Source organism: Mus pahari, chromosome 21, assembly GCF_900095145.1.
Source record: "Mus pahari chromosome 21, PAHARI_EIJ_v1.1, whole genome shotgun sequence".
NCBI lineage: Eukaryota > Metazoa > Chordata > Mammalia > Rodentia > Muridae > Mus > Mus pahari.
In genome coordinates this window covers 29,212,217-29,234,504 of record NC_034610.1, presented here as the reverse complement: position 1 = coordinate 29,234,504, position 22,288 = coordinate 29,212,217, and the positions used below count along the sequence as shown (strand labels likewise).

The 22,288-nt window shown below is 43.0% G+C and overlaps 1 protein-coding gene across 1 annotated transcript in view; it reads right to left on the bottom strand.

Moving 5' to 3' along the window:
• Ccdc170 (coiled-coil domain containing 170) overlaps positions 1 to 22,288 on the bottom strand; it is a 56,993-nt gene that overhangs the window by 33,263 nt on the left and 1,442 nt on the right. The window contains exons 3-6 of the mRNA XM_021220884.1: positions 20,434 to 20,562; positions 18,923 to 19,179; positions 14,206 to 14,350; positions 8,876 to 9,061 (exon numbers count right to left, since the gene is read on the bottom strand). Coding sequence (XP_021076543.1) covers positions 8,876 to 9,061; positions 14,206 to 14,350; positions 18,923 to 19,179; positions 20,434 to 20,562 — 717 coding nt within the window. The remainder of the gene's footprint in view (positions 1 to 8,875; positions 9,062 to 14,205; positions 14,351 to 18,922; positions 19,180 to 20,433; positions 20,563 to 22,288) is intronic.

Here is a 22,288-nt window from a genome sequence, read left to right as displayed (position 1 = left end):
AGGGAAGGGAAGGGAAGGGAAGGGAAGGGAAGGGAAGGGAATTAAGGTAATGAGCAGTAAAGGAAAAGATTCTTCATCAACCACACACAACACACACATATACACAACACACAAACACACACAACACATACACACATACACACACACACACAGTCACACATAACATGCATATACAGTTGATTCCTATCATGAATCATAATTCCTATCACAAACTTGCTAACTACAATATGGATTCACATACGCCTGAGATCAAATTACCTCTTAAAAATGCAACAATTAGTTCCTGTCAAGGTCAAAACTTCTGGCTGGAGCTTATAACCCCAATTCTAAACTCACTTTATAAACTTTAAAAGTCAGCTTTTAATTCCACCCACTGCAGTTAGGATTAATAAATTAACACTGCAATTCCCCGCACTAGGCAGGCACACTCGTGTGAATAGGGACAATTTGTGTATATGGTTTTTTTATATACTACCTAACAAAATGTAACATGCAAATGTCTTTTAAAACCATAATTCTAGTCCCCCAAGAAAGAAAATCACAAAGAAAAATATATTACTACAAGCTAAATTATAAAGTATAGATGCTCTCAAGACCTGGTTGTCCCAGAGATGAGAGCGTCCACATGTACACCTTGGCCCCAAGTTATTTCTGATTGGTAAATAAAGATGCCAACAGCCAATAGCTGGGCAGAAAAGACATAGGTGGGGTTTAGGTTTTGTGGGCTTGAGGCTGGAGAGGGACCACAAAGAAGGAGGCAGGAGAAGAAGCTGCTGCCATGGGTTAGGTGAGCCATAAAAATGTGACCCTGAGAGCTGGCCAGTGGAGCTAAAAGCAGCCCAGATGAAGCATAGTAAGTGATAACTCAGGGTTATCAATAGGAAAGTAGATTCTAATAGCATAGAGGGCAGGCAGCTGCCCAGCTCTTGTGCTGTTTTAAGGCTTATTGTAAATAAAGGAAAGTTGTGTGTGTTTTTATCTGGAAATTAAATGGTCTAAGGAAGGGTAGAAACCTTGGGTCAGGATAAATAATTTCTACAACATATAGAAATGACAAACACTCAATTATACAGTTAGAATGCAGCTATATGTCTCTGAGAAACACTACACCTTACAACTGTGTGCTGACACAGGACCAGTGATTTTTGAAAACAGAGTTATTTGTTTTACTTTAGATACAAATTACAAATAAATATCTTGAACTTGAACTTGAAAAAAAAAATCACCTTAAAAATCTCTTGGGAGCCCGGCGTGAGAGTGTACGCCGATCATCCTGATTTCGACGAACCTCTGTAAGGAGGTCTTACTCCTGCAGTTCTCTCTGTTTCTCTCGTTTGGCTTTGCTGAGAAAGAATCTGTCTGTGTAGCTCTGGCTGGCCTAGAACTTGCGATGTAGACCAGGCTGGTCCTTACCTAAGGATGATCCTCCTGTCTCTCCCTCTTGAGAGGTAGGATTACAGAAGAGCAGGCCACCACAGGCAGCTTCTGCAAATGTCTTAAGATCTGAGCACACGGGGGCTGGTGAGATGGCTCAGTGGGTAAGAGCACCTGACTGCTCTTCCAAAGGTCCAGAGTTCAAATCCCAGCAACCACATGGTGGCTCATAACCATCCGTAACAAGATCTGACGCCCTCTTCTGGAGTGTCTGAAGACAGCTACAATGTAATATATAATGTATATATATGTATATATATATAATGTATATATAATATATAATGTATATAATATATAATGTATATAATATAATAAATAAATAAATCTTTAAAAAAAAAAAAAAAAAGAGATCTGAGAGACTTCTCCTGTAAGCATCATCAGCACAGCCAAGGCAACCCCAGCGCAAACACGAAGTTAGTGTGTGATCACAATCAAACTTCAATGCGGGCACACGCACTGCCCTTGTCAAGGTACTTGCAACTAGGTTGTTGGTTTTTTCTTTTTTTTTTTTTTTAAATACTGAAGTGTATAATTTTTAACTTTTGTTCAAATATTATTGTAAAACCAGCCTGTGGCTAAAGTCAAGGTCTTCTTTATTAATCTCCTTGCACAAACTTTCAAAGTAGGATGGACACAGCTTGGGGAATTCTTTTTCCCACACCTGTTTTCCTCACAGGACATTTTCATTTCATGGCTGTAGTTTCTAACACTTGAAATTTGGGTTTGTGCTTTCCGCACTGCTAGCTAATTTTTCTACTAATTTTTTTTTTTTTTGATTTATAGAGGTATTAGTCAGGAGTTAGCTCAAAGTCAATAAAAAGTCATGACCCTACACCCACAGCCCGGTAGACAGCATCCGAGGATGCGTGCATAGAAAGAATCGTAGACGTTTTGGGGTTGTGTTTTAGGGGGAGATTTTCCTTAACTGGAGCCTTCACCCTACCAGAGCCTCCACACTCCAAGGGCTGCTATGTAGACAAGGAGGAGTTGCTTTGTTCTACAGATGCTCAATGATGGGGAAACTGCAGGGTGACATTTTGCTTCAGATGAGCTGACCTTTCCCCCCCCCCCCCCGTCAGAGCTGTCCCAGTGCCATTGTGTATGTTAAAAAGGACAGATGTAGCTGACGTTTGGAAGAGTCACAATATTAGCAAACTCAGTGCTGGATGACCATGGCTTCCTCTGCCCCAGAAGCCACTGTTCCTGGGCTGCACTGTGGAGCTGTAACACTGCCCTGAGCTGGTTGTTCTGTGCCTGGAGGAACACGGACCATTCCCACTGGACCTTTACAGCGGAATGTGATGGATTCTATCACAGCTCAGATTAGACTTATAATAAAAAATAAAAAATGCATCATGTAATCTTTAAATGCTGTTCTGATTGTAAATTTTTAGAATGACCCTAAAGATAAACCATCTAATAAAATTTAATTTTAAAAAAGCAGAACGTAAACCTTGACAATGGCAACATCTTAATATAGGTAACATATTAAAACTCTAAGAAGTAAAGGGAGGGGGACCAGAGGCACAGGCCTGAAATTCTAGCTACTTAGGGAGCTGAGAAGGGTCAAGGTTTGCCTGGGCTACTGAATCCATTCATGTCTAGCCTGGGCAATTTAGCAAGACCTGGTCTCCAAGAATTTTTTTTTTCCTAAGAAAGTATGTCTGAGGGCCATGTCCCTTGAATGAATGAGGCCTTGGTTTCAATTTTCAGAACTCTGAAGAAACAGGAAATGAGAGGAAAGATAGGGGAGGGGAGAGAAAGGGAGGGGAGAGAAGGGGAGGGGAGAAGAAGGGAGGGGAGGGGAGAGGAGGGGAGGGGAGAATAGAGGAGGGGAGAGAAGGGGAGGAGAGAATAGATGAGAGGAGAGGAGGAAGAAAAGATATTTCAGTTTACTTATGAAGTAAGACACTACCAGGATGAGTGCATAAACTGTAGAAATTCTGGTCTCATTTTCCTTTGATAGGGAATTGTTCCAATTAGAACTGTGGGAACAGCTCAAGAAAGGGCCAGTCACCGGGGAGAAGGGAAATTTTAAAAGCTAAGTCTTTGAAGCGCTTGCCTAGTGTACACAGCCCCTGGAGTCAATAGTCAGCACTGCCAAAAAATACTCAGTAAATTGGAATAATAAAATATGCCAGGTATGACACACGCCCTAGCACTCATTCTAATCAAGAAAATATCAACAGTGTTAAAGAAAAGAGGCTATTGAAAATCCAATGTGTGTATTTAACTTCTGACATTAACTTCCAGACTCTAGGAAAGCTGTGTGTGGCTTATGTGGGCAAAGTGACTACTGTTAATAAAGTTGGATTTTTTTTTTTTAAGTAACAAAGATAAAAGGTGCCAAGGTTTGATAGATTTTAAAACACAATGCAGGGCTGGAGAGATGGCTCAGCAGTTAAGAGCACTGACTGCTCTTCCAGAGGTCCTTAGTTCAATTCCCAGCAACTACATGGTGGCTCACAACCATCTGTAATGAGATCCAATGCCCTCTCCTGGTGTGTCTGAAGACGGCTACAGTGTACTCACCATATATATAAAATCAATAAATAAAATACTAAAAAAAAATAATAAAGCACTGCAATATTTGTGCTCTAGCTGTACACGTGCTTAACGGGCCTAAGACCTTCACCTTACCCTGCCCAGTGCCACAGGGGCTGGGTGGCCAGACCATGCCCAGGGCACCACTGAGAAGTTCTTCACTTCAGTTCCCAGTACCCAAGCAAAACAACTGCTAAAGAGTTACAAATAAATTTACCACATGTAATAAAACACCTGGATTTTTCTCTGAGAGGGGGTCTTACAGTGGAGCCTGGCTGGCCTGGATTTCACTGTGTAAACCAGGCCAGACTCCGTAAACTCTAACTCAAAGATCCTCCTGACTCTGCCTCTTGAATTCTGAGACAGGATTCTTGACTTGGCCCTTAAATTTAAGCAAAGTAATAAAGCCAAATTTTGTAGACATAGGCACCTCAACTGTGTAAGTACTTCTGCCTCTTACATACATCTGGACTTTAATAAAAATAGTTTCCTACCTCAAAAGTAGAGCTTTGGCAAGCAGTCTGAAGGTTCTTTCTGAGGCCATCAACATGTCAGAAAAAAAAAAAACACTTGACAATATTTTTTTGATAGTAAATCATCAGAGTAATAAATAGTTCTATGAATGAGCACTTTATTAAAGACCTCAGGTTTTTATTGCCCAAATTTTTATTTTACAATTTTTATGATGTTGGCAGGAACCTGGAGCCAAAGTGGATGAGTTTCCAGAGTCATTCCCAAGCAGACACTTATATAAGAAAAGAAATTTGTTTTTTTTTTTTCCTGTTTCATGTCATATTACGACATGCTTTCTCAGTAATACCCTACTAATGTTCAGAGATACTTTTTGAAAGTTAATACTCACTAAGGAAATTGCACGGCTGTGTATAATTGTTCTTACACTAATAAATAATCCTTGCCAACACCCTCCTATGATGCTGTGAGCGTCATACAAAGGAGATGATTGATAAGAGGCACAGCCATGTCGTGATGTGGGTTCAGTCCTGGCTTTGCAACATGATAACTGGATGGGCTAGAATCAATCCTACAACCTTACCGAGCAAATGGCACCATCCCTGGTATCATGGTAAGGATACAGAAAATGAGCGCATCTTCAGGCTAAAGTGTGGTCCCTAAGCACCAGCCCCTGACAAGGAGAACCTAAACTCTCTAGGGAATTGAGTAATTTGAACTGGCAACCTGAAAAGCTGCAAGAGAGTCTAGAATAGCCTCTGTCCTGAAAACAAGGAAACATTACAGTGTTGCAGGGCAGGGGGCCACAGGCCCTCTCAAGGATGCTGCAGATGAAAAAAGCTCAAAGAGTTTAGAACACCAAGAAAAGAAATGGACTGTTAGACAGAAAAACAATGAAAATGGATGTGTAAGAATGAAAAAGAAGCTGATTTTTAATAGAGTTATAGCAGCTGATCATTCATGTATCCATAGATTTATTCTGGATTGTGGATCCTTTAAGAAAAACAAGGTAGCAAGCAAGAGAGGGATGGAGAGAAAGGGAGAAATAGAAAGAAAGAGTAGGAGAGAGAGAGAGAGAGAGAGAGAGAGAGAGAGAGAGAGAGAGAGAGAGATGCTATAGGTAGGAGTCTAAGCGTATAGTCACTTTGCCACTTCTGAGGGGGTAGTTAATCCAGGCAAGATTCAGTGAATGCTAACACGCCGAGGAACAAAGGGAAGAATACAGCTTCATGGTAGACCTCTTGCCTAACATGCAGGAGGCCCCAGGTTCAATTCCCAGCACCACAAGGAATGACCTCATAATTGTTAACCCACAGACATCTCAGGTAACTACAGAAATATATGCTAAAGAGACCAGGGCAGTATAGTGGCATGTGCCTATAATCCCAGCCTCTGGAAAGCTGAGGCAGGAGGACTGCTGTGCATCTGAGGTCAACCTGGAGCCACATAGCAAATACAATCAACCAATATCTATCAACCAAGCTCTATCTGCCTATCTATCATCTATCCATCCATTATCCACCTATCCGTCTCCCTCCCTCCCCCTGCGTGCTTGCTCTTCTCTCTCTCCCTCTCTCCCCCTCTCTCTCTCTTCCTCTCCCTTTCCTCTCCCTCTCCTCCTCCTCTCCCCTCCTCTCCCCTCCTCTCCTCTCCTCTCCTCTCCTCCCCTCCCCTCCTCTCCCCTCCTCTCCTCTCCTCTCCTCTCCTCTCCTCCCCTCCACCTTGCCCCATCCCCTTCCCCTCCTCTTTCCTCTCTCTCTCTCTGCCATGAGGCATATTTATAAACCAGGAAAAGGACCTCAGCCATGCCAGCACCTGACTTCACACCTCCCGTTTACTCTTGTTTAAGCCACCCACTCTGGTTTTTTTGTTGTTGTTGTTGTTTGTTTGTTTTTTTAATTTTTACTTTCCCATATCTTGGCGCTACTGAGAATTGAACCCAGGGCCTTGCACGTGCTAGGCTCACAGGTTCTCACTCTGCTGGATCCCCAGCCAAGCCTGTGGCATTAGGATCCTCAGCAGCACGGGCTATCCGTGACAAGATTCTGATGACAGTATCAGTCTTTGCTTTTATGGGGCGTGGGGGGGCAGGGGGAGGGGAGGGGGGAGGAAAGCTAACGGTAAGCTCTCTGTTCATGCAGAGAACTGGAAATAATTAGAAATTATCATTACTATGGATTACTGTCAGCCTGTGGCATTGCTGTGAATAACGAAGATGTGAGGAAGACCATTCACTGGCTGGCCCTCCTCTGTCCTGGAGCCTCTCTGGAACACCCAGTCACTGCCTAATCAGAATGTCCCCACCTACCAGTAGAGCCCCAGCACTTTCCCTAACTGGCTGCCTTGCTTTAGCCTTTGAAAGGCAATAGTTATTATTAATCCAATAATGGGTTTCTCTACCCCCTTCCCTTCTTCCTCTTGCTCCAGTCCCTCTGGCCCCTGCTTGTTCCAGGCCCTGCTTGCTCCGGCCCAAAGGATTTTTATTTGGTTCTCATTATGTATGGGTGATTGTGAGCAAATATGTGGTTGCTGGGATTTGAACTCGTGACCTCTGGAAGATCAGTTGGTGCTTTTAATTGCTGAACCATCTCACCAGCCCCCAATAATGGGTTTCTTTGTCACACAATTTAAAACACATTAAAAGTTTATATAGTGTTAAATATAGAGTTGTCTCACATTCAAATAAGTGCTAGCTAGTTGGAAAAGATCAGGATATTCATTATCTAAATAAAAGTTTATAGTTATGAATCATGTCCTTACATTGACACCTCTCAGAATTACTGTGTCCACACACTTGGATCCATCCAGTAGGATGTTGCTTTCTATGGCAGGTGACAGGTGACACGTTATATAGGATTGCTGCAGTTTATGTGAGAAATTACCCTTACGGCTCATCTCTTTCCACAGCTGGCCCCCAGTGACGGTGCTGTTTAGGGAGGCTATAAAGCCCTCCTGGAGGGAGTATGTCACTGGGGATGGGATCTGAGGTTTTATAACTGGCCCTACTTCCTGCTTCCTGTTTCCTGTGTGTGGATGAAATACAATCAGTCTTCCTCCTGATCACCAGGTGGCCTCATACTCCTGCCGCCATGTTCTCTCTGCTGTCATGGACTGTATCCCATGGAACTGTAGGCCAAAATAAATGCTTCCCCCGCAAAATTACCTTTCGTTAGAGTGTTCTTTCACAGCAACAGGAAAGTGACTGATATATTCTTCATAATTGCCTTATTGATAACAGTGTATAGTATATTGTCATTTTACTAAAAATAAATATATGTAATATATAGAAGGAATATTATTGTATATATTATATCTGTATATACATATATATATATGCATATATATTGAGTAGTTCCAGAAATATCAATATTTTTTACATGTAGTTTTTTTTTAAAGGCTAGGATTGCTTAGATTGCTTCTGCATAAACATGACGATTTACATTTGGATCCCAACATCTGTGCAAAATGCCAAGTGCATAGGGGAGGAGGGAGAGAGAAAGAGAAAGAGTGACAGGGAAGGGAGGGGAGGGAGGCAGAGAAAGAGACAGACAGACAGACAGACAGACAGAGGGACAGGGAGAGCAAGAGAGACAGAGACAGAGAGACAGAGAGATACCACCATAATCCCAGTGGTGAAAACAGGATTCTGAAAGCCTACTGGCCACACAGTAAGCTCCTGGGTTGGTGGGACACCCTGTCTCAAAAACTGAGGTGGAGAGAAATGGAAAAAAAAGCACCCAATCTCTGACCTGTGCACAGACAGGCAGGCACGTGGGCGTGTACATGTGTGCACGCCACCCAAACACATACACACACACAGATTAATTAAGTAAAAAGAAATTATAAGAAGTTTCCCCAGAGGAGAGGTGGATGGCTAGGGGGAAGGAAGAAGGGAAGGAATAGTCAGTTAATATCTTTTGTACAATAAGAATTTTGTATCTTTTAAACTTATTACCTACATGTTCAAAATCTAAGAGCTGAAAGTGAAAAGCATTCTTACTATCCAGTTGAAGTAAGCCATCCTGTCTCCAAATCCTTTTAAGTATTTTGTACTCCTTTTTTGCAATTAGAAATATATATCTAGCCGGGTGGTGGTGACACACACCTTTAATCCCAACACTGGGAGACAGAGACAGGTAAATCTCTAAGTTTGGGGCTAGCCTGGTCTACAGAGTGAGTTCCAGAACAGCCAGGGCTACACAGAGAAACCCTGTCTCAAAAAAAAAAAACAAAAAACAACAACAACAAAAAAAAACAACAGAAGAAATATGTATTTAATTAAATATCTGTAAAGAGCATATATGAAATATCACATGTCTTACTTGGGTCACGTCCCCCACACAGTGCCCCCACCCTGGGCTCAACACATCTACCCTCCATTTCTGCTCTGCGTGCAGGGCTCAGAGGAACCTTCAGCAGGCTGTACCTGATTCAGCTTGTCTTTCTCCTCTGCCCAGGAGGCAGCTTTTGTCTGCTCCCTGCTGACTTCGGCTGCCAGCCTCCTGATCGTTTCTCTGTTAGCCTTTGCCTCCATCTCATGGACAGTCATGGTCTCTTCAAGAGTAGCGAGCTGACCTTTCAGGAATGTGGTCTCCTTGTACAGCTCTCTAAGCTGAAGAGAAAAAAATTTCAGCTGTGGGAACATGAGGGGGAAAAAATCAAATAGACGATCCCATCCATTTTCTCCAAACAGCTCAGTCTATAGCCTAATGAGGTTGTGATCTGACTAAACAACAAAGACAACAGATATGCTCATATCTTCAAAGGCAGCCCTCCAAAGACCACTATTTACTGATTCCGCAATCATTAAAATTATCCAAAAGGGGGCCACGAGGCAAGGATGATGGGAGGGGTGTAAGCTTGGGTGAGCCCTGACTGCAGCATGCTAAAGGTGACATGGTAGGCTAAGGGAATGTCAAAGGCTTCGAGGAACAAGCTGCCCTCAGCCTACATCCAATTGCACCTACTGTGTGCGAGATGCTGGCATCGGGGCCACTGAGGAGGAAACAGAACTGCTGTTTTTACGAACATCTTTCTAAGTAATTGAAAGCATGCTAGGAGCAGGTTAAAAGTGGCTGGCGTGGGCGTTAGCATACATGGGACTTTTTGCTTCCCATGATGCGCATTTTAAAAGGTTTACTGAACAAATTTGTAAAGGTTACTGGCCATATAGATAAGCCCGCTCTACAGAGCCATGACGGTGCTGTGGCAGGACTTGAACCTGCAGGTAGCGTGGTCAGCCTGTGTGGTGTGACCACCTGTGAACATCTCACCCCTTGCACATTTCACAGCTCAGTTCTGTTCCTCGCCCTTGAATACCTCCTCCCATCCTCATGGTCACTTCCCGGCATCCTTGTAAGTCCCCAGCTCTGGGTCAGTACCCCTTTCATCAGCCTGCCTAAACCAGCCTCCCACATCGCTGGCATCTGGCATCTGTCGCTCCCTCTCCCTACCTCACAAGGTGATTTTCTTCACAGAACCTTTCACCTTATAGGATGACATTACCCACCTCCGCACCATTTCGACCCCATAACGAAGACAGCTCTCAGTGGTGTAGAGTTAGTCTTGTGCCATTCACTGCCACATCCCCAGAGCAGTGCCCAACATGTAATATACACTCATTAGTTAATGGAGAAATGGATACATGGAGGGCCAAGAAACGATTACGAGTGCTTCCTGGCTAGGTATAGTGACACATGGCTTAAATCCCAGAACTCAGGAAGCACAAGTAGATAGACCTCTTTGAGTTTAAGGCCATGAATGCCATGCCCACTCCAGTGAAGTCGCTTGACAGGCCGAGAGGCCTGGAAGCACTCACGAGGCAAAGAGTTTCAAGGAAACTCAGCCTCCTGGAAACTTGGCATTCTCATAACCCGTATACTCAAACCCTATCCCCGTGTTAGTATAGTGTATGCTCTCTTTCAGTATCATAAGTGCCTTTAAAGATTGAATTTTATCATAGGTGAGCCTCCACCAGGGTTCCAACGTCCTAGAAAATCCTTGAAGCCCATGAGCTTGTAATTCAGTATGATTCAGTGAGGTTACCTATTCATTAACACTCAAATTTACTTCTAGTAAAGACCTGTGAAACTAATTAGGCATTACAAAGAACAGAGCCAGCATAGCTCAGGGCTAGTCTGCAGAGTGATTACTGAGGACAGGGAATACACATTGGCCTGGCAAAAAGGTGGGTTTTTAATACCCCTGAAACAGGTTTTTTCACTAGGCCAAAAGGAATAGCATAATCAAGCATTTACTGGGAACCCTGGTGGTGGGGTTTAACAATTGACTAGCTTTACACATGGCTTCCTTCTTAAGCTGCCTGGTCCCCCTCCCCCCCCCCATCTTTTGATGTATACAATCCTTTGTTTTGTGTCACTGTAACTCTGTGGATGTGTCCTGCCTGGCTTTTCTTGTTTTTTCCTCCTTTATAAAAGTTTGATGCTCGATTTAGAAAAATACATGCTGATTCTACACACTCTCCCCTGTCGGGTCTGTGTGTCAATTCTCAACCGACTCCTTAGCCCATCTGCCACCAGAGACCCGTTCCACACAGATAGGAGACCCAAAAGAGGGGATAGTCTACGCCACATCTGGTCTACACAGAAAGCTCTAGACCAGCCTGGGGGACATAATGAGAGCCCTATCTAAAAGAAAGAGACTGTAGAAAAGGATTGGTAGTTACAGGTACGTACAGACCCTTGCAGAGGGCCCAGGTTCAGTTCCCGGAACCCACATCAGGCAGTTCACAACTGCCTGTGACTCCAGCTCCAGGGAACCTGACACCTTCTGGCCGCCACACAGACGTGCACACACCGCCACACAGACGTGCACACACCGCCACACAGATGTGCACACACATGCACATAATTAAAACTAATTTTTCTTTTTGAGACAGGGTTTCTCTGTATAGCCCTGGCTGTCCTGGAACTCACTTTGTAGACCAGGCTGGCCTTGAACTAATTTTTTTTTTTAAAAACCAAGGCTCCCTTCCTCCTAGGAAGGATTGTAGGAACCCGATGGGTCAAGGGCACTACAAGAAAACCTACAGAATCAACTAACCTGGGCCCATATGGGCTCACAGAGACTGAACTGCTACCCAGGGTCCCTGCACGGGACTGACCTCGGCCCCCTGTGTATACATAACAGTTCTGTAGCTTAGTCTTCAAGTAGGACTCCTAACAGCAGGAGCTGACTCTGACCCTTCCTCCTCCTGGGCTGCCTCACCTAGCTTCAGGAGGAGATGATGCCCCTAGTTGTACTGCAGTGTGATATGCCAGACTGGTTGATATCCATGGGAGGCTTCCCCTTGTCCCTTGTCGGAGGAGAATGGGAGGGGGGGTGGATGCGGGGAGGAGAGGGGAGGGGGATGGACTGGGAGGAGAGGAGGGAGGGGAAGCTCTGATCAAGATGTAAAGAAACTTAATCAATTAAAAAAAAAAAAAAATCAGTTGGGGCTGGAGAGTTGGCTCAGAGGTTAAGAGCACTGACCGCTCTTCCAAAGGTCGTGAGTTCAACTCCCAGCAGCCACATGGTAACTCACAACCATCCGTAATGAGATCTGGTGCCCTCTTCTGGCATACAGGTATACATGCAGACAGAAGGCTGCATACATAATAAATAAATAAATAAATAAGCCTTTAAAAATTAATTAATTACCTTTAATCCCAGTACTTGGGAGGCAGAGGCAGGCAGATTTCTGAGTTCGAGGCCAGCCTGGTCTATAGAGTGAGTTCCAGGACAGCCAGGGCTATACAGAGAAACCCTGTCTCGAAAAACCAAAATAATAATAATAATAATAATAATAATAATAATAATAATTAATTTTAAAAATTGTATGAATATCTGCCAGGAAACAAGGGCCAGAATGTTTATGAATGAGCAGAACAGGAAGGGTCTGAATGGATGGATCACTATTACCAAGCCAAGTGTCACATGAGAATCATCCGTGTCCACCCTTAAGAGCAATCAGCCATGAATAAGATCTTATAAGTTCTAATGCAAAGGGTAAAAGTACTTTAGAAATAAGTCTAGTTTTTGACTCCCTAAGGATGCCCAAAATGACACATTTTATACTACATTTATACTACAAGAGGTCAGCAGCCTGAACAGTGAGGAACGTACAGCCCACAGCCTTCGTCTTTCCACTGCCTGCTCCGTGTGTGTTGAGGTTTGTGCCGTAATGCTAAATTCTGTACTGGAAAGGAAGGTCTAGGCCTACGAGTGAATTTTCACATTTACGAGCGAGCTTCTGTTGTACAAACCTTGTTCCAAATAAAATTGGCTACAGCTAACTACTAGAGGGATTAGAGGTGGGCGGGTTTTGAGTTACCTGGTTGGGGGTACAGAAGAGAAAGAAAGGAGGAGAGACCAGGTGGAGGAGAAAGGAATGGAGGAGAAGCCGCCATGGGTTAAGGGAGTCATGAAAACATGGCCCTTAGGGCTGCTGGCCAGTTGGAGTTAAGAGCAGCCCAGAAGCCGGGCGGTGGTGGCGCATGCCTTTTATCCCAGCACTTGAGAGGCAGAGGCAGGCAGAATTCTGAGTTTGAGGCCAGCCTGGTCTACAGAGTGAGTTCCAGGACAGCCAGGGCTATACAGGAAAAAAGAAAAGAAAAGAAAAGAAAAGAAAAGAACAGTCCAGATAAAACATAGCAAGTAATAACTCAGGGTTTACCAGTAGGAAAGTAGATTCTAATAACAGAGAGCGGAGATAACCTGCCCAGCTCTGGTTCTGATTCAGGCTTATTGTAAATGTAAAAGTTGTGTGTGTCTTTTATCCGGGCACTAAATGGTTAAAGGGGGGGGCTAGAATGCCATGGCTTGGGGATTAAACTCTCTACAACAGGTGTGTCCTCTACCCCTGATCCTGACTTTGAAGGACACAAGGTATGATAGGAACGTGGGGGGAAACGGGCGGAAGGATAATCAACAAATCATTTCATTTGAAAATGCATAATTAAATCTAATGCTATGCATGTTCATTTAAAAATATTAATGAAAACTAAAACTAAAGTTTCATGTACCTGATTTTGTGTATGGCTTTTAGCTAAAAGAAAAAAATTCATGCACAAACATATCATGCGATAATTATTTGTATTTGAACATCTAAATGTATTTTAGATCTCATAATCCCTTTTAGACACTAATTAATCTCAAATAATGCTAGCAAAAGATCCTAGAATTGAAGCTTATAGAAGTGTTGTGGTTTGTCCTGATCTACGTCATTAATTAACTAATGCTACCTGAACTGGCTGGGTTTGTGTCAACTTGACACAAGCTAGAGTCATCAGAGACGAAGGAGTCTCAGCTGAGGAAATGCCTCCATGAGATCCAGCTGTAAGATATTTTCTTGATTATGATCAAAGGGGACAGTCCCAGCCCATCTGGTGGTGGGTGGTACCATCCCTGGGCTGGTGGTCCTGGATTCTATAAGAAAGCAGGCTGAGCAAGCCATGAGGAGCAAGCCAGTAAGCAGCATCCCTCCATGGCCTCTGCATCAGCTCCTGCCTCCAGGTTCCAGCCCTGCTTGAGTTCCTGTCCTGACTTCCTCAAAGGATGGACTGTGATCTAGAAGTGTAAGCCAAATAAACCCTTTCCTCCCCAGCCTGCTTTTTGGGCGTGGTGCAGCAATAGAAACCGTAACACACAACCTTTGGGCTACTCCTGTCACCCATAGACCCAACCGCATCACTTCCTTTCGTATCGCATGCCAGGATGACCCCACGTTTAGAGTGCCTTTAACCTTCATGCGAATACCTTTAAAACTAAATCTTCATCTGATGCCTCTTCATGCTTCTTGTCTAGACTCAAGCAATCACGAAGCTGAGCCCGAAATTCCTCGTGCCTCCGGAGGTGCTCTGAGCCTTGTTTCTTAGATTCCTCATTTTCCTTTGAACAGTGTCTATCAGCCAGATAACAAACAAATCAAGATTTTAGCACCATAGCAGACCTCAGTCATCAAAACTAGTCAGGACTAAAGCTCTCCATGGGAAATAATGTTCACTTTCAATACATCATAGTGTCCCGGTGCAAATGATTGGCTGCTCAGCCCTGCCAGGAAATGAGGCATGTCAGCAACTTCAGGGCACATACACTCTGCAGAAGATAAAAGTCTCCAGGAGCCATATATATATATATATATATATATATATATATATATATATATAGTTTGGTTGGGTTTTTTTTGTTGTTATTTTTCGAGACAGGGTTTCTCTGTATAGCCCCTGGCTGTCCTGGAACTCACTCTGTAGACCAGGCTGGCCTCGAACTCAGAAATCCGCCTGCCTCTGCCTCCCAAGTGCTGGGATTAAAGGCGTGCACCACCACGCAGACATGAAGGCAAGCACAGAGTTGTCACACAGACCTTCTGCCATGTGTAGTCACAACCCACAAGCCCCAAGGCCTCTACTGGGGCCTCCAAGGGGAGGAGAGTGGCACCCTACGGATGCTAGGGGGCCAAGCTTCATTTTCATTTTAGACATTATGTGGTGATCTATAAGGTCCTAGTTCATGGCCTAGTATAAGTGACACACATATACATATGCACATGCATACATACATGCATGCATATATACATGTATACATACATACATACATACATACATACATACATACATACGTACATACATAATATCTGGATCAGGGAGAGACTGTGGAGAGAAAAACTTTCAAGCACAAGCAAAAAGCAATGAGAAGCCACACAGAGACTCTTTAGCATATTAGCAATGTGTTAAAATGGACAAAGTCAAGGAGATGTCAGATATACGATCTCCAATAGGTTTGTTGAAATAGCACAGTGCATTTCCAACAATTTGAATGTTTAGAAAGATAGCATCAAAAAAAACACAGACATACTTTTAAGACAAATTAGAACATCTCAGTAATTTGGAATCATTTTTTTTCGGTATTCTAGACAATAATCGTGATTATTGCTTTCTTTTTCCCACGTTAAGTGTTTACTGTGAAATTTTTGACTCTATTCGATGATTAACAAAGCATGTAATTGCATGTACTCAAAAGCATATCATATTTCCATTCAGGAAAGTGCATTAATAAACGGCTAGTGTCGATCTATCTGTAGTTTCTGCACACACGGGAGCACAGTGCACACAGTAGCTCTGACAGATCTGCCTACATGACCTCATACTTTAGCCACAAGATTTCAACATCATAGCTCAATTGCAAAGGTCCCCAAGCTATGCCCACAGCTACTGGCTTCCCAACTGACCTAACAAAGTTCCAAGAATCTACCCTAAGGAAATAATCACATAACTATAAAAATATAAATGTCTGTAAATGCACTGTTCAGATTGCTTTATAGTAAACATTATAATGAAACTAAAAGTATTTACAGGAAACAGCCTAGGAACTGGTTTGAGTAAATTAAGCTCTTAAAGATTTATTTATTTATATTTTATATGCATGAGTATTTGCCTACATGTATGTATGTGCACCGTGTGTGTGCTTGGTACCCATGGATGCCAGAGAGGGTAATAGATCCCCTGGAACTGGAGTTATAAAGAAACCATTGTGAGCTTGCATTTGGGTGCTGGGAACCAAACCTGCTCCCCTGCAAGAGTTGGAAGTACTCCTCACTGTTAATCCATCTCTCCAGCTCCCAATGAAGCTATTTTGGAAACGGAATACCTATGGCCATTTAGGTGATAAACTGAATGACTTTTTTAAAACAGCAACAATGTACTAGTAAACGTAGCATATTACATAGTGCTCTCGGAGCAAAATTGTCTGAAAGCCTATTCAAGAAATGCTTATTATTAAGATTTTCTATAAGCAAAGATTTTTGAGTAATTTTTAATTTCTTTAAAATTTTTAATTTTTTCTGTATTATAAAGATGTTTTTACAATATGTGTATGACATTTGTATCTTGCATTTATCTAGTGGACAATTAATGAACACAATTATGCATTGAATCCTATCAAGGATGTGAAAGCCTCAGAAGTAAACAAGAGAGAAAAATCCTTGCTCTGTGAAGTGTATATTCTAGTTGGAAAGACAGACTGATCCAAATATTAATCTATGTAAGATATATAGTATTATTATGTAAAGACTGGAGGAAAATGATAAACAGAAAAGGGGGTAAGTTTTTAGACATGGCCCTCACGGGAGGGCTCAATGGGCAGATCCTTCTGAGTGCCTAGATCAGACATAGTCATGCCTTCTGGGGAAGAGCCTTGAAGACAAAGGGATGAGCAGCTGCAAAGGCCCTGAGGTAGGATCATGTCTGTCCAGTTCAAGAAGCAGCAAAGAATCCAGTGAGCTGGAACAGCAGGAATGGAGGAGAGAGAAGTAACCCCGGCAGGTTAGTATGGGCCTTTGGGGCTGTAAACACACTAGGTCTTTACCCTAAGGAAGGAAGGAAATCACTGGGGGACTCTGAGCTGAGGACTGACACGATCCAGTTTGTGCATTAACAGGATCACTCTGGCTGGGAGTGTGCATTGACAGAAGAAAGAAAATCATTTGTGAGCTAGGTGTTTCTGTGTCCCCATATGTTGAATCAGGAGCCTCCATTAAGATAATGTGTGTGCTTGAGGCTTCCCAGAGGTAATTATTAAGTCGTGAATGTGAATCCCTGTGAATAAGAAGAATAAGAAGAAGAAAAAAAAGAGAGAGAGGCTGTCTCTTTCTCTCTCTACCATGGGAGAAAACAAAAAGAATTTCATCTTCTAACTGGAAGTAAATCCCTTCTAGGAAATGAATCAGTAGCACCTTAATCTTGAATTCTCCAGGGTCCAGAACTATTAGTAATAAATTTATATTGGCTAAACCAGGTGATCTATTATACTTTAATAGCACCTTGAAGAATAAACTGGTACCAGGAGTGGGATCCTGAAGTAGTACATACTTACTACAATAAATCCAGATTAAAGATGATAGTGTTATTGGGGTAACAAATGAGAAATGGTTAATATAGTTCTATTTGAAAATAGCTGTGGTTGCATTTGCTAGTGGAGATGAATATGAAAGAAAAGGAGAACCCTGGATGATGCCAAGATATTTCACCTGGCAGCTGGAAGAATGAAATTATCACCAGATCAAATGAGTACAAAGAGATATGGTGGGAACGTCAGGACACATAAGGTTTAAAATGTCTGCTGAGCTTCTACGTGAAGATGATACAGAGTCATCACATCACCATCACTTAGATGGTAGTTAAAAGACAGGAGATTAAATAGCACAGGAATAAGAATAAGAGACCTCAATATTTGGAAGCCAAAAAGAAAAAAAAAAAAAACACAAAAAGAGCTAAGATGGAGATAAACTAGTCCATAATGTTCTGGAAGCCAAGAGAAGAGAGTGGTTCCCAGCTCGGCCGTAGCTGATGCTGCGGAGACCTACCAGCCCTGTTTCATCACTGATGATCTTACAAAACAACTAAAGACAGGTTCACAAAGATATCTAAGAACCCTGGTAATCTAAACTCTCAGGGAGAAAAGGAAGGATAAAAGCTCAAGAGCAGCCTAGGCTACACAGGGAGAGTGTGGTGGTTTGAATACGCTTGGCCCAGGGAGCGGCACTACTAGGAGGTGTGGCCTTGTTGGAGTAGGTGTGTCCTTGATGGAGGAAGTGTGTGACTGTGGGGATGGGCTTTTAGAGACCCTCATCCTAGCTGCCTGGAAGTCAGTCTCTTCCTGTCTGCCTTTGGGTAAAGATGTAGAACTCTGAGCTCCTCCAGCCTTACATCTGTCTGAACACTGCCATGTTCCCACCTTGATGATAACAGACTAAACCTGTGAACCTGTAAGTCAGCCCCAACTAAATGTTATCCTTTAAAAGAGTTGTCTTGGTCATGGGGTCTGCTCACAGCAGTAAAACCCTAACTAAGACAGACAGCCTGTGTTAAAATCAAGCGAACAAACAAGAAGTTTTTCTATAGGTGGAAGAGGACAGGAGCTGGAGGTATTGGTTCATTTTTTTAAGATGGAATAAATAAAAATAATATGAAGCACTTCACTAGTAGCGATATTTAAAACATCACAGCATGACAGTAATCCTAACACTCACGAGGTGGAGGCAGAACAATCTCCATGAGCTCTCTGTAGAAAATGCCAGTAAAGCCTGAGGAGGACTGTTCAAAGTAGTCTTGCTTCCTTGAATTTTTTTTAGCTAGCCTCTAAATACATTCTTTCTGTGGGCTTCTCTGTTGCTCTGGAGTTAAACGTGTATTTAGGGAAAAGCTCACAATTACACCTGCAAAAAGCTTTTGAAGCCAACATCAAGGTTCTACACTTGCAAAGACAACTCTGCGTTTGTTGAAATACTTAATAACACTCAAACTTGAGCAAAGTTTGGAAGACTACAACGATATTTGAGGGCTATAATCGTCTTTTCAGCTTGAGTTTAAAGGGAAAGTCATATAAAACATTCAAAGATCACGCAAGGTGTGTGTAGGCTGAGATCTGAAGCTACTATAGCCACTAGCAAACTGGGAAACGTTTCCAACTTTCTTACTGTAACTTCTCATTCAGTTCTAGAACTTTCTTCGTTAGTTCCTGGTTCTCCTTCATCATGGTGTGAGCAGAGGCCTCTGCCCTGGCTTTAGAAGCAGAAAACGCTGCTGATTCTTCTTGGAGCTCCTCTATTCTGCCCCTCAAAGAGATGAGGAGAGATGATTTTCTGGCACTGTTTTCTTTATAGCTCTCCATTTCCGCCTTCAGCTCCTGACAGCAAGCTTCTTTGGAGAGCATCTTGGAGCGGAGTTCTCGAAGCTAAAGTGTAGAGAGGTTGGGGTAGGCGAGAACAAAGGGATTTAACAATGTGTGTGCTGTCGGAAGGGCCTACCAAAAGAGTCAATACCGTCACTTAAAATTTCTCCATTTTATTCCTGACCTCGTCCAATTTCATTTTCTCTTTCTTGGATTTGGATCTGCATTACCAAATTGAAAATTATGCCGGAATAATTTCCTGACTAACAATCTTACTTTATCCTTTTCAAAAGTCAGCTGTAGGCTGGGTTATAACCTCGTGAAAGAGTAATTATTGTATATAATGTGTGAGAGAATTTGAATCAATGTTGAATACACAGACCAAAAAAAAAATAAAATAAAAATGAGCAGCACCTTAAGTTGATTTCATGCCACTCAGGAAACATTTGTGGTGGGTATTACAAAAACCAGTAAAATATTTTACAATGGGAACCCATTTACTCTATCAGTCTTGCTGCATTTAGTACTGATTTACAATGATTTGGGGACCCTCCAAGCCACAATGTTTGTGATTTCATGGCCACAACTGTTTCTCAAGCAAATCCAGATGTTCAGGATATCATGGTATTTCTCCCATTGGCCTTCTAGACCATAATTATAGTTGGTAAAGAAAAAAAATGATATTCAGATTCCTGGGGGAAATATAGTGGCAAAGGGAAATTATGCAAGCAGAGGGTCTGGACTTCTGTGGCTTTGGTAGCATCAAAATGCTGGAGGGTGTTTGCATTCGAGAATGCTGGGTCTCTTCTGTGGGACCATCTTCGCTCATGTGTGGTTCTTTGGAACTGGGAGTGTGCATGCATGCAGAGTCGCACATGTTTCCAGTTTGGCAACTGCTACTCGCCTCACAGCCTCTGCCCTGCGAGCAGAAAGAATCCAGAGGGGCTCGGAAACTACACCACACTACTTGAGCTTAGAATTCGCCCGGCTGATCAGAACTCCCACACGAGAAGGATTCAGAAATCCTTCTTAAGAGCTCTGGGAGACAAGCAATCCACGTGAAAGGAAGACCTCCCCCAAGGCCCGTGTGACTTTAACCCAAAGTTCTCAGGTCTCCCCAGGTTATACAGACTTTCTCTAGATTCTAAAAGCCAGCACAGAGTCGGAGGGGCTAAACGTACAAAGAGTAAGCATAAACGTTGTCAATGGATTGAATTCCATCCTTAACTTCCTGTTTCTAAGCTTCAACATCCCGTTTCACTCTAGAAAAAGCTACAGAGACGCACTTCTGAGTGGTGACTGTGAACAGCGGCTCACCTGGGACTGAGCACATTCAAATTTGACCAGCATTGCTGCAAGCTCACTTTGAACATTTTCAGCCACATTCCGGTAGTGGTTCAGCTGTTCCCGCGTAACGGGGACTTCTGGGCGATGATCAGCAGTTCCCTGGTAGAGTTTCCCCAAAAGACAAAGCGTTAAAAGTATTAAACAGGCTGTCATCCGAGGCTGCACAAAGATATCTCAGCTGGAAGTTTCCTTTGTATTCCAAATACACAGAAAGCACAACCAAGAATGTGTGCTGTGTGTAGATCCTTTCAGTCTCGCGCTCAAAAGTTCAAAGGGAAACAGGAGACGGTCCGAGAAATGGTGCAAACACACACACACACACATGTACACTCATACATGTACATGAACATTCACATACTCATACACACACATGCACACATATTCATACACACATATACTCATACACTCATACACACACACATACACACACACATACATGCACACTCATACAAGTACATGAACATTCACATACTAGCACACACACATACTCATACACACACATGCACACACTCATACACACATACTCATACACTCACACTCATACACACACACATATATACTCACACACACTCACACATATAAACACACACTGAACACTCATACACACAGAGAGACATACACTCACATACACTCACACACTCATACATGCACATACACACACACTCATACTCACACATACTCATACACTCATATACATACACATACACATACACATGCACGCACACTTACACACACATATACACGCATATACTCACACACATACACTCACACACTCGTATACACTCACACACATACACTCATATAACATAATGTTATATGAGAAAAATAAGGTGGCTTGCCTAGGCTCATTAGTAGAGCATATGAGTAATACCCTGGGTTAGACCTCCCATAGAAGAAAGTAAAGGAAGGAAGGAAGGAAGGAAGGAAGGAAGGAAGGAAGGAAGGAAGGAAGGAAGGAAGGAAAGAAGGAGTGAAAGGAAAGGGAGGAAGGTAGATAGCCAGGCCCAGTAGCACTTGGAGTTGGAAGCAATAGGATCAGGAGTTCAAGATCAACATGGACCACCTAGCAATTGCATTGCCAGCCTGGGCTACATAGGACCCTACCTCAAAAGGCACAAAACAAAACAACCGAAAGAAAAAGGAGTGAGCAAGCAGTTGAGTTTTGCTAGCTTAGAGGTTTTGCCTAGCTAGGAAGATGGCTCTGTGGACAAAGCACTTGCCATGCCATTATGAGGACTTGAGCTCCCTGGAACCTATATAAAAGTCAGAAGTCTGTCTGTCCCAGCAGTCCTACAGTGAATACAAGCAGGGACAGAAGAGTCCCAGAGCTCACGGGCCGGCCAGCCTGAAGTACAGTCCCAGGAGCTCACAGGCCAGCAATGGACAACAAAGAGATCCTGTCTCATACAAGGTGGAAGGTGAGGACCAGTGTCCCAGGGGTTGACCTTTGACCTTTGGAAGAGAACCATGGCATGTGCACAGGGGCATTCGCCATCAATGAACACACACATGTGCACACAGACACACACACACACAAATTAAAATAATATTTTAAAGTTTCCTCCTACTTAACTCAAATCCTGCCCAGAATAAAAAGAGTCAGAAAAGAATCGTTTAAAAGGTTCTTTCTAACAGCTACGGAGCAAGTTTCATTGTTCTTCCAAATATGGTGATGGTGGGTTGCTCTTGGTTCTCCACTAAGAGATCACATGACTTAAATGTAAACCGTTGAGCCGGGCGTGGTGGCACACGCCTTTAATCCCAGCACTCGGGAGGCAGAGGCAGGCGGATTTCTGAGTTCGAGGCCAGCCTGGTCTACAAAGTG